This window comes from Aphelocoma coerulescens, chromosome 7 (assembly GCF_041296385.1).
Source record: "Aphelocoma coerulescens isolate FSJ_1873_10779 chromosome 7, UR_Acoe_1.0, whole genome shotgun sequence".
Classification (NCBI taxonomy): Eukaryota; Metazoa; Chordata; class Aves; order Passeriformes; family Corvidae; genus Aphelocoma; species Aphelocoma coerulescens.
Genome location: NC_091021.1, coordinates 29,372,358 through 29,385,596, shown reverse-complemented (window position 1 = coordinate 29,385,596; position 13,239 = coordinate 29,372,358). Strand labels below are relative to the sequence as shown.

At 40.9% G+C, this 13,239-nt stretch overlaps 1 protein-coding gene across 1 annotated transcript in view; it reads left to right on the top strand.

The window, feature by feature from the left end:
- ADCY5 (adenylate cyclase 5) overlaps positions 1–13,239 on the top strand; it is a 205,305-nt gene that overhangs the window by 169,977 nt on the left and 22,089 nt on the right. Inside the window, exons 9-11 of the mRNA XM_069021086.1 lie at positions 4,575–4,597; positions 9,128–9,272; positions 10,875–10,972. Of these exons, the coding sequence (XP_068877187.1) occupies positions 4,575–4,597; positions 9,128–9,272; positions 10,875–10,972 (266 nt within the window). The remainder of the gene's footprint in view (positions 1–4,574; positions 4,598–9,127; positions 9,273–10,874; positions 10,973–13,239) is intronic.

Below are 13,239 nucleotides of genomic sequence, written 5' to 3'. Positions count from 1 at the left end.
TTTTGCTCTTAAGATCTTTGCTGGAGTTGAGAGTGAAGTTTTTAAGGGTGAAATTCATGCTTCCTACCCACATTGCCATTAAGAAGGTCATGAAGCGCATCAGCCCCTCTACTGTCTTATTTTTGGAGTTAAATGAAAAGTTAAAAGCATATAAAATCTATTCCACTTTTCTTTGCATATTTACAATATGTTAATAGCTGCAGTCAATGTTCTCAAAGTTAGAATAATTATTTCTAATAGTTCTTGATTTTAAGTGTTATGGTATAGCAGTCAGCTTGTCATGTCTTTGACAAACACTTTATCATTCTATTTAAGGAATCAGTTTTAATCTTCAAAGAAAAGGGCTTAGTTAATTTAGAAGTCAAGCAGAGAGATGGCAGTCATATGAGCTTTTAGCACAATAGATATTCATAAAATATCCCCCATAAAATAGTAAGCCTTAGGGGACATAGGGACAGATGCAGTAATATAACATTCCCTCTTTTCTTCCTCCTGCACATCTACTCCCACTGACGATGTCAGTGTAGATTCTGAGTCACCTGACCTGCCATAAAAAAATAAGGCTTTTTTAATAATCTCCTGTAGAAAAGACAAAGAGCAGAGCCTTTAAGGGAGTTGATCCAGCTGAGTTTGTGTTAATGTTCCTGAAGTCAGAGAGAGGACTGTCTTAGTCTCAGAGCAATTATTAAGTGCTATTACCTTTGCTTTTGCAATCTGATGGCGAGTAATACAGCCTCCCAAGGGAATGAGAAAAACACCAATATCGGGGATATTTAAAAGGAGACTGAATAAAATTTGCATGAGGTCCTATATGCAGCAGTCCATTAGTAGTGCACTGTGATAAGACCTGTCTCATGCCTTATGGTCCCTTCTAGAAGAAAGGAATTTTGGCCTTAACAAGGCCTACTTTATCATCATGATTATGGAGCTATTCTTGAACTCCTGTGAACTGCTGTCTGTCCAATTCTTGTAGCCATCACTACTTTTGCCATTTTCATCCCTGCAGTATCCCCACTGCAACACATCCCTGCTGACAATTCCCAGCCTTTTCTTCATAGCGCCCTAGAAGACCACTGGCATTGCTTCAGCCTGCTGGGTACAAATCCATAAGCAGTCAAGAGGGGATTTACATTCTTAACCCCAGGAAGGGGTTGTTTCTCTTCTTATCCCTTTACTCCCCCTCTCCTAATTTACTGGCACCTCATTTTTATCAGCATTTTTTGTGGGGGGATGTGTTCAGGTTTCTGTATATGTGGTGCAGAAATGCCAATTTTGGCGTATCGCTGTGCAGCAGTACCCAAAGAAGCGGAGTCCAGCCCCAGCCCAGCCATCCAACCTCCAGTGAGAAACACAGACAGGTGACATGAGGGGTGCTGGAGAATGCCTTTAGCCCTTCTTATTTCTCTTTCCTGCTTGAGCTTGGAAATTTGGCTAGCAGATTATGAATGGGAATGAAGGAAAATCCATGTAGACCCTATTCCTGCAGGGTTGGTTGTGTGTTTATCCTGTGTGTAACACAGACTATTGCAGTTGATGGGAGCAGCCTTACTCTGAGCCAAGGGCTTTAACTAGAGCAAAGCATCTGACTCCTGAAGATCCTAAACTATTTGCCAGCTGTGGATAAGAAAAAAGACCAATATGTCATTAGTGCTCAAGCCTTGTGCAAAGGGAAGGAAATAATTTTAAGTGCAGATTTTTCAATGAACCGAGCATGACCACAAAACTGGAGGAGGTGAAAGCACATTAACCAAAACCCAGGGGGAAATTTCCCTCCTAACCCAAACCAGGGCGGGCAGCGTGACCCTGTGTGTGTCATCACCTCCTCCTCCTGAAAGGCTTCTTGGTGAGTGATTGAAACATGGGTGCTTTAGTGAAGATGGAGGGAAATCTCTGGTCACAGCAAGATCCTAGAGGTATATTTGCTCTATATTCTGGCTAAGTCTTCCAGGGCAAATAAGAAAGATATCCTGTAATAAATGGCCAGTTTTTAAGAAGCTATGTTTAAGGATTTTTTTTCCTAAAATAATCCCACAGACCTTTCTCCATAACAATTCCATTTTTGGCAATTCTGCTTGAAGAATCTGTAGTATGAAATGGGAGCGTTTGAAGTGAATCATTTAATTTGCTTAACTACAACATTTAGGTTCCTACAACATTTAATTTTAAGCTGATTCTCTCTAATTAAAGTTCAAGTCACTTTTAAATATTTAACCTTGTTAAAGGAAGACCCAGGAAAGAAAATGTAATAGTCTTTTCCTTTTCTGCTTCACCTGAAATGTGTATTTTTTTGGTCTTTGGTTTTAAACACCAATTTAATTTGAGTTACCAGCAAAAAGAATTTCCAGAATTTCAAGCACAATTTAGTATTGTAAATTGAAAAGCTAGATAATTAATTCTCTATCATTTTAGGAACTTTCCTTGTAACAGTTTTGATGAGGGAGAAAAGCAGGGCAGAATCAAACTCCATGTGGATTAAGTGTTCACCCGTATAAATGGCCAGTTAAATATTATTCCACACTTGAAATATTGGGGAATTTTTTGAGGATGTGCTTGCTGAGGTGTTTTAGTAACTTGACCTGGTTTGCCTGTATCCTCAAACTTGTGCATCTTGAAGGCAGGAGTGTGAGATCTGAATTTAGTTTGAGGAATTCAGTGAGATGGATGGTTATGCAGCCGGTTGTGAAAATCAGACCATTTTAGGGGACTCTCCCACTGCAGTCAGTCATCCAGTTCCCAAGTGGCTAAGCTTGAAAATGTGAACTTGATATCTATCTAATAAGCAAGTACTGGCTGTTTTCTCATCGGTTCCCTCTGCTTATTTCTTGGCTGGTAGCTAGTCATGTTCAGTTGATTTTATTTTTTTCTTTTTTGCAGCCTAACTGACAATGACACCAGACAAATTAGTGAGCATTTTGTCTCCATGATTAAGCAGTGAGCTTTCACTTTTGGCACTGTTTTGTAGGATTACTTGGAGGATAAATAAATAAATCAATCAGATATTTCTGACAACTGTAAAATAATTAGGCAAAAGAATAAGGAAAAAAACACACAACAAAAAGTTGAATGATCACTTCACTCTTTAATGTGAAATCAGAAAGTACTTTTTTTTTTTTTTTTTTTTTTTTGCTTGGATAACTGGACATGCTAATTTTGAATCAATATTACTATGTCCTTCTTCCCACTGGATCTGCTGGTGATTGTGACATGGAACTGAGAGACTTCCTTTATCTGAATTTCTGATGGGTTAAGTTGAAGTGGCAGTTCCTGTTTAGGAGTGTGGTTTTAGTCTGAAACGGAGTACGTAAAAATGGAAATTGTTCTCTCAGTGAATCACAGTGCTGGCTGCTGACCTGAGTGACAGACCTCACTTTTTCCCTCTGGCAAAGCTGGTGCTGTTCAGAGATGCTGTGTTGTCTTTCTTTCTGCCATGTGGCCACACTGCTAAATCATTGCAAAGGCAAAATCTGTTCTCGTTTAGTATCTGGTCAGTGCTGTTGTTTCTGATGGTGTTGGACAAGGCGGCTGTGGCAAGACTTTTGCCCAAAGATGTTTGCTTATCCACAGTCAGGATGGATCTCAGTGTGCTGCCCCCAGACTGGCTGCTGCTGCAGGTCCAGCAGCTGGAATATCCTCACGTGCCCTGAGCAGTTTTGGCCTGAGATCTCTGGGAGAAAAACAAAAGCAGTTCTTCATATCTCCCAGATACATTTGTTTTATGTTTTGGAACACAGGGTACAAACTCTGTGCCTGAGTATTTGACCCTACTTGTCAAACATACAACTTTTCTTGACTACAGTTAAACTTAAGCCAAGATGTCATAGGGCACATTTTTTTCAGCCATGCAAAGTGGCAATTTTGATGCAATTTGGTCTGTTATGTATGTTAATACTAAACATATAAACTTATGCCTCCATATATAATTTTGTCTAAGGCCTTCTAGCCATTTAAACTATGGATGACTCATAAATACTTACACTTAATTCAGGTGGTCCTGAAAAAATTGTGAATATCTGGGCTATTGCAAATATTATAAATTATTCCTGAAATCTTATTCAAGAAAACATATTCTGTGTGTGCATGTGATGAGGGGAGGAGCAGGGAGACCCCTGGGAGAGATGAAAACCAAAATGCATCCATTGCCCTTAACTGAGCCTGACATAAAGAGATGAAGCCTTCTTGAATACAAAGGCTGACTAATGTTATCGTTCTGAGTTTGGTTTCAAGTAAAATACATCCTCAGTTTTAATATCAGCGCAATTTCCACTGTATTATTTGTAACAGTGACTGCTAAAAAGAAGACACCTGGAATAAAGTGTGCCAGCAGGCAGCTGAAACATTTCCTTTATCTGCACTTCCATGAATTTATATCTGAAGGAATGTGTTTTGCCAAAGCTGCTCTGTCTGCCTGCTGACACGGCTGCACAAAATATTGCTGTGGGTGGGTAAAAGCTGTCCATCCACACCTAACAAATGAGCGCCCTGAGAAGTCCCCTGTGAAACGCCGTTCCCGGAACGCTTTGTGTTCTCAAGGTCAGCCTGTTTGCTCACCCTTGTGCCCTTTTCCTTTCTTTCAGGGTTTCGAGGACCCCAAGGACAAGTAAGCAAATTTACTTCTGTCATACACTGTTATGTTTACACGTTTGGGATTTTTTTCTCATATTAAAAAAGGACAAAAATTGATGCCCAGAAGCCAAAAATAATGCTTGGACTCCCCAGAGGTTTGCCCTGGAGGGACAGCCAGTTGAGGGCACGGGATTGACTGATGTGCATTCAGAACAGCCACTGCCCTCAAGACATTTATTTGTTTGGTGGTTCTAACTTGCTTTTATAATTAAAATGCTTTTGCTGCACTTCCCCTCACCCCAAATAATCTCCACTCTTTGAAAATAACCCAAGACAAAATCTCCCTCTAAAGTATATCTAAGAGTTGGATGTCTCCAATAAGAAAAGTTCATGTATGTATTGAAATGCCTGTAGAGTTTCTGAGTTTATTTGTATCCATTTTATATTGCTCATTATTGCATATTACTTATTTCTATATATAAAAATAAACTCAGAAATGATATCTTGTTTGAAAAAGTAAATTCAAAGTTTCATGCTCTAAAATATAGCCAAATTTTAGCAGCATTTTCATTTTTTTCATATAGGACTTTAGGGAAATGGTTAAAATAATTTAATGAGAGTGCTATTTTGAAAAATTGCCTTTGGAGGAAAAAACCTCAAACACATTCACTGTTTAACTTCTACAATTGGACATAACAAAAGCATTTACTGTATTGAAGGTGTTTAGAATAATTTCACATTCAGTCCTGCTGAATGGCACTAATTACAAGCTTGCCTAGAGCAAGTTAGGCAACAGTAGAGGAGACTGATGCCTAAAATATGTTGCTGTTGCTCCTTATCATGTTTCTCAGGCTCCTGGTCAGGACTGAGTGGATTTCTGTGAGCTGGGACAGGTAAATGCTTCTGTGGGCTCTAGGCATCCAGCTGTGGGAAAATTCACGTTATGGTGGTTGAGCACTGAGAGCAGCTGCCTGAAAGGAAAAGGAAAGTGATAAGTTTGAACATGGCAGTATTAAGAGTCATTCTCTCCTTCCCTTGCCCTTCCCAGCAAACTGGATTTTTGTAACATTTAGCTCTGTGCACCCTGGGATGTTTGGCTGGTCCCACTGTTTCCTGTTTGCTGTTGTGTCCATGGGTGCTGGGAACTCAGGTGATGTTAGAAATGCTTTGGGCAGAAAAGAGCTAACAGATTACAACAAAATAGTTAATAGGAATACCGAAATTTTCAGTATCCCTCATGACATAGCATTTTTCTTCATAGTTCCTGCAAGAAAACACAAAAATCAGCTGCCTCAGTGCTGGTCCACAACAGAGTCACCCAACAGCTGAGGAGCAGCATCTCCTCTGTTGCTCCAAGGACCACAATATCTGTACTCCATGCTATAGTTTGAAAGGTTCCTTGGGCTTTTACAGCCAATAGCTGAGCTGTCTTGCTCAGCATGGTGTCAACTTATCATACAGATTTCAGGATTTTTGCATTTCTGTTCAGCACCTAAAGAAGCTACTACTTGCCTCTGATCCTCTTTATCCAGAAATCTGTTTAACTCAAGTACAAAGATTTGGCAAGAATAAATTTCTAGCAGAATATGTGCATGGTGAGAATGGTTAAAATTAGATACCTAAACCATGTCAAGCACTAAGGCAGTTCCTTCACGTGCCAAACACTGAGGGTCCATACTTTTGTCTGGCAGCAGAGGAGGACGTGGGCACCACACATCCCTGAAAACAGAATCAAACCTTATGTGGCTGAGTGCAGGTTTAGTTACTGAATCTAAGCATGAAGCGTTTAAAATTATGGCATACATGTAGTTTTGGCAGTGGTCACACTCTGCATTGGCAGAAAGTAATTAAATCAGCAGCACATTTTTGGACCACTCTGAAGCCAGCATCTCTAGGTTAATTGGTAGCATTCACATTTGCAAGCAGAGTGGAAAAGTTGCTACAAGCTCTGTTTGTGCTGTTCCTGTCCCTTGACACAATTTTCTGTTGGCTGCATTTGAGAAATCTCATCACTGCTTTTAGGATGTGTTTTTGGAAGTTTCATAGCAGCCTGAAATCCTCATTTCCCCCCCAATAAACACACTATCGGTATATCAAAAGGCATTTTGACATATGAATTTCATTAGTCTATGGCAGTACCTCAGCTCTGACTTACAGGCAATGCCTCCAGGGCGCTCCTTAGCATGGGGAACTTTTGTATGCCAATTTAAAATTACATTTATGCAAATGTACCCAAACTTGCTGTACTGTAGTTTAGCTTGGGCACAATGGGCTGTGAAAGTCACCTGAACAGCTCGGTCTGTGTGAGGTGGCTGAGCTTCCCTGCAGTCTGTGTGAGGGTGGCTGCCCATTGCCAACGTCCCAGCAAGGCAATTTAAAACCTGCAGAGGTATTTTCTACACAGACTGCAACCTTGGAGGTTACTGTTGTATTAGAAACACCCTGAGCAGTAAAACGACCTATTACAAACCTGCAGGCAGCCGAGGTAGGGACCAAGCAGGCAGGTTCTTCTCTTTGCATCTTCCTGAGTGACATTTTCAGACTGGAACTTGAAATTTGACTGAGCTTTGCCAAGATGCTGAGCTGCCTCTTTTGCTTTGGTTCCAGTGGAAAAGGCATCTCACGTCCCATGTGTGGTATGAAATGGCTAAATGTGAATGACCCAAGTGTGTACATTTCTCACAGGATCTTGGAAGACATTCTGTAAATATGAAGCCTAATGATTTCCTTGCTCGTTTTTATGAGCCCAGAAGATGTTGCAAGGACTGAATGAAAATAAGCATCATCCCCTTGAATGCTCAAGCAGATGTGCTCCCTCTGAGGAAGTAAATTGGATGTCCTGACCTTGTAGGGAAAACAACATTTATTTTCAAAGCAGATATTTGAATTTCTAGGAATTAAATAACTTCTAGAGCCTAAAAATAAAAAACTCTTTCCCCCAGCCCCACTGAAATACTAAGGTTGGCTAAAATAGAGATTAGACCTTGAGGCAAACTAGGTTTGTAATTACTATATGGTCACTAAATAGATGCCACTGGTGTGTTATCATGACCCAGCTGAGGTGCAGACACATTCAACTTGCTGGCTGGGGCAAGGAGTGGTAGAATGGAAATAAGCAGATAGACCTGATTTATTTTTATCTTGCCAAGAGGTGCACGGAAGAGTTGAGGTACAGAGGGCTTCTTAAAATCTGATCCAGTTTTGCAGAAAGCTTTGAAAGAGCCTTTCTTTTGGAAAGGGACCTTTAAACTTTTAAAACAGATTCACATTCTGGTTTGTAAGCTGCTTTCCAGCACAGCCTTACCTGTGGGAGCCTGCTGGCTGCAACACAAAGTGCATTGTGTGCTCTGGTGCAGTACAAATGAAACCAGGGAAATAAAGCAGAGTAGCTTTTCATCATGCTTGTTGGACCCTGGGATTTTTTCTCCAGAGTGCCTGAACTGAGGGTCACACAACATGAGCCCTAAGTTGCTGTGCCATCATGGGGTTTGCACACAGAAATAGTTATCTGCTGGATATACTCCAGTGCAAGGGAGGGGCCCATTTCAGTGGATAACTATTGGCAAACTCTGTGGATAACCTGGGTAATCAGGCAAGCAGAGCAGAAAAACAGTACTTCAGGATTAGCTTTTAATTTCTGCCTATAGCTTCTTTGAGGGCAGGCGATTAAAGTGACAGCATCAAGTCATTAAAATACTGTTAGATTTAAAAATAACTAGAATTTGGGGAGGTGCTTCAGGTTTCCTGATCCTCAGAGCAAAATGCCTCAGGACAATTAAGTTTGCAGGTTTTTTTTTTTCTCAACAGTTTTTGAAAATCAACTTCATTTTCTGAAGCTATAGAAGAGATTCAGAAAAACAGCGACACAAAAGATTTTAAGTAACCTAGAAATCTTGTTCCACATATTTAGAAAGCAGAATCTAATTTGTAATTTTTTCCTTTGGTTGCCTTTTTCTTTTGCAACCTTTCCTTAAGTAAATATCTTGTAAACAGATTTTTCTTTCTGTTTTATGCTTTATACTCATAAATAACTGTGTGAAGGGGAGTCAGGCAACATCTTTTTCCCCACATGTTTGTTCTGTAAACAATTTTTTTCTCAAAAAGGGAGAATTGTTCAAGTTTGGAAATTTTCATAGTAATATTTACAGAAATTGTTATTAGTAAGCAAGAAATATGACAGGATGCATAAATAATTTTTCAGTGCAGGCAATAACAGCTACAACAGCACAGTAGTGCAGGGAAGAGTAAGTCAGAGAACAAGGGGAAGGAGGCTACCCAGTGGTTTTAGAGAATGAGGGATAGAAATGAGACCTGAAGGCAAGGAAACAAATGTAATATAGAAAAAGGGCAAATAAATGGAATCCTTGTAAAAATGACTCAGGACTGGCAGTGAGCTCTAGAGCTGATATCATTCCCCTCTCTGCTCCCAGTCCCTTTCCCAATTGAAGCTGTCATAAGCAAAATGTCATTAACCTCCAGCTTGTTATAGACTGCAATGATAACACACTGTGCAGAGGCAGAAATTATCTTGTGCTCTTATGCTCCCTTTTCATGACATCCTCAGGAGTACCCAGGAGAGTATGAACCCAGAGGATGAAGTGGACGAGTTCCTGGGCCGGGCCATCGACGCCAGAAGTATTGATCGGCTGCGCTCTGAGCACGTGCGCAAGTTCCTCTTAACATTCAGGGAGCCTGACTTGGAGAAAAAGGTAACGTCTAAAAGTCCTTGCAGCGTGTCAGGGAGACTTGTTAGGAGCTTTAATTCTCCTGCAGAAGGTCAGGCTTTTATATCTATGGTTTAAGCGATGGTTTGGGTATTGGAGGTGGGGTTGTGATCTTAAAAAATCCATGCTTCTTCATGGAAACCTTAATATAACTTGTCCTAAAAAAATCACAGTCATCTGAAGGGAGTACTGGCCAGGAAAATGAAGCCATTTCTAGCAGACACACATGAATATGCAGTGATAAGCAGAATAAACCAGATTGTTTGCCTGACTTTGAGACTCCAAACCGAGATTGTGGTCACCCCTTATCTCCTTCAAATCACTGGAGAAACCCACTTCAGCCTACCCAAGCTCAGAAACACCTTTAGAGGGACTTTTCCCTGCCCTTCGTCCCCACAAAGAGCCCCAGGTACTATTAGGGTTCATTTGGATGCAATTTGTACTCTGGACATTTTTGGGGGCCCATTTTAAGCAATAAATAGAGTTCTCTGTCCCACAAATGTGAGAAAGGGGAGTAACAGACCTAAAGCTCATGAGGAGTTGATCTCTTCCTGATTTGATTTCAGATATTGCTGTGAGGCAAAGATCATTTCCCTGACTATATAGTAGAGATATCATCAGCTCTAGATGCAAAGTTAAATTTTCAAGTCTAAATTCTAAGTCTAGAGGTACCTGGATGACATTATTAAAGGTATCATAAAAAGTGGTGGGTTTAATTGCACAAAGTAAGTAATCTATTTTTTCTTTTATTTTTTATCCAAGCACAGATCCTTGGGATGATTTAGTGGTCTTTGGGTTAAACTCATTATTCAATGGAAAAAACTTCATAATAAGTTTGCACTAGTTATTTTATAATTTTATTTAGAAACAGTCTTTCCTTGACAAGAATGACTACCTATTGCAAAAGCAGAGCTTTTCAGGATTTACAGCTGTTCAATGAATCAGTGTGGGACAGGATAAAAGCTCAAGCATGTAATTTCCCCCCACTCCTCCTCTTCAAATTTATATCTGAAAACTGCCAGGGAAATTAGTGGTTCACCTGTTCAGAGCACCTTTTATTCTGTGGTTCAAACATTGAGACTGTCTGTGCTGAGAACCGTGCTTCAAGCTAAATAAAGCATCTTTGGGAATTGGGTGCAGCTCCCACATGGCCAATACGTTGACAAGTAGTTGGAAGGAGTGACTGTGTGAAAACCTTGCACTGTCATTAGAATGAGTCAAGTCATCTGCATGACATGGGAGGTTTTCTCATTAGCAGCATTTGTCCCTCTTGGAGGAAACTTCCCATCGCAGAAGTTTCGGCCTGATGACAGCGACCTAGAATCTTGGTCCCAGTTAATCCATTTCTGTTCCCCTCGTGCAAGGGGCAGTTGGTGAATCCTCTCTCCACCCAGCTCTGTGGCTTCCTTCCGTGGCCTTTGGGCCTGTTCAAGCCCTTACAGATTGCCCGGGGAGAAGGGGAGTTTGGAATGTTGTTTCCTACCAGCACTGCTTTTCAAGGACATAGACAAAAGCCAAGTAAGAACTTTTTGTGGAGAGAAAGCAGCCACCCAAATTTCCCAGTAACATAACTGTGTTTTTTTGCAGTACTCCAAGCAGGTGGATGACAGGTTTGGAGCCTATGTGGCTTGTGCCTCCCTAGTCTTCCTCTTCATCTGCTTTGTTCAAATCATAATTGTGCCACAGTGAGTACCCTTTCATCCCTTTGCTCCCATCTGCTCCCCTCCTCTATTCCGGCCTACTTTTCTTTGTTTTTTTCTTGAAAATTCAGAACACCAAGGGGAAGAGAAAAATCCTTAAATAATTCATGTTCAAGTGATGCATGGTGCTTATTGTTTTCACCCATTTCTAGTGCAGATTAAAACCTCCTCACTGACATGTGAGGATTTCTGTTTTCCCAGTGTGATTTCTCCTATAATTTACCTCCATCTTAGGAAATTCAGTTCAGCACATTTATAAACCTGTGGAAAACAAATATCATCAAGTAGGAAGGTTTGCCTACCAAGGCATAGCACACACTCACAGCACAGGGCTGGGCTGTCCTCTTATCTAAACACAGTGGGACAGGGAGGTGAAAACTCGTCACAGCCTCACTGCTCAGAGCACTGAGGTCTCAGGGTCTGCTTAACAAATAAGGCATAATCTCTCATACATTTATTCTTCTGGACTCAGAGCAGCTGGGCAAGAAGAGAGGTAACGAGGGGGTTGAGCTGCACATGGCTGAGCTTTGAGTGGCTCGCTCCAGATTTAAGGGTTGCAGTCATTTCTTTTCCCAGGCAAGAGCGGCATGAGCTCCTCAGGGCTGTGGGACACAGTGCTCTTGGCCCGCTGCAGTGCTCTGCAGCTTTGTCTGCAAGGCACAGCACAACCCACTAAATCTTTTCCAGCAGTGAGCTCTGCAGAAATGGGAGTTCTTCTCAAAGAGTTCTTTAAAAATCACTTAAAATTACAGCATGTGGGTATTTCCTATGCTCTGGTTTAGTAGCAATAATACACCATTCACTGAGCAATGCTGTGCTGGAAATAAATTTGGAGTTAGTCATTTTTAAACTGAAAAACAAGATCACAGAAGCTCTGAATATGCTCCAAATTTATCTTTCTTACAAGAAGACAAAAAATTGTCCCTAAAGAGAGTTCCAGTACTATTTTATGCCATTACAACTGTTTCTACTTCTGTTCCCACCACAGATTTTTTTTGAGTGGAGATTGGTTTGTAGTGTTCAGATCAGATATTCAGAAGGTCTGATGTTTGTTGTTCACTCTCCCAGGCAGGAGAGCTCACAGAAGGATTGAATCAGCAAAATAACATCAGGACAAATGCACTGTGTAAACAGACAGGTCTGCTTTGGGAAACTGCAAGTGAAGCTGAAAGAGGCTCAAAATTGGAACGAATTCCCAGCAATTAATGCATTGTTAATTACACCCAGAAATATTCTTTGAGCGTAACTGATTTAACAAGGGCTTACACTTTGGATTCCTGGATATTGCTGTCATAACTTCATACCTGCAAGAGGCCCTCTACCAGCCTTGTGTTGCTCATCAAACTCCCTAAGCATCCACTATGCTGTCTCCATAAAACCCAGTTTAACATTTAAATGACAACTTGACAATTTCTGATGTGTGGCAACCATATGGCTGCCTCCTTTGTATTATGCAGGAGCCAATCCCTTACAGCAGTGTGGTGTAAATGTTGTGCTGTTCAGTCTCCTTCCATGCTGCCCATGAGGAGGGTTGTAGATTATTTGGGTTTTTTTTTTTGCAAGTTCTAAAGTGTCCCTAGCCTGGCCTGTCTGAAAGGTGATTTGGTTTGAGAGTAAATAAAATTCCATGTTTTAACTGCAGGTTAGATACACTTCCCTTCACCTTTTGGTTTGTTTTTCCTGGTATTTCAGTTGCATAGCTTTGGTCTTTTATTGAAATTAAACACCAAGTGAAACCACAGGTGCATATGTGTCACAATCAGAGCTTCATGAAAGGCACACCATGGAATCTGAAACTAGAGACAGAATGTCAGTGTCAATTTATTATGATAAAGAGGAATAGCTTTAAGGAATTTCAAAAAAGGCTCAAAGAGTGAATTAGCAAGTACAATTATCTTAGTAGGCATGAGAGAACACAGAGACCAGCTGGCTTTGGTGTGGTTGGCCTCAGTGTCACATCACAAGAATACTTCCTTTAGATTATGAACAAGGCTGACTCCTGGGAGAGGGCCTATCCTGTCACACTGAGACCAATCACTAGGAAATTGATGTTGAGTATCTTCGTGAGGAAAACAGATGAAAACGCATAGTATAAAGTTGGCCCTGGAATCCTCTTTGTACTTCAAAGTTGGGAGGAGCAGGAACCTCTCAAGCTGGCCAAGATGAGGCTGTTTTCCCTGCCCATCCTTATGCTGTAGTTGCTCACATCCCATGCACAAGACAGAGCACAGAGAGTGCTGCTGCACAGACAT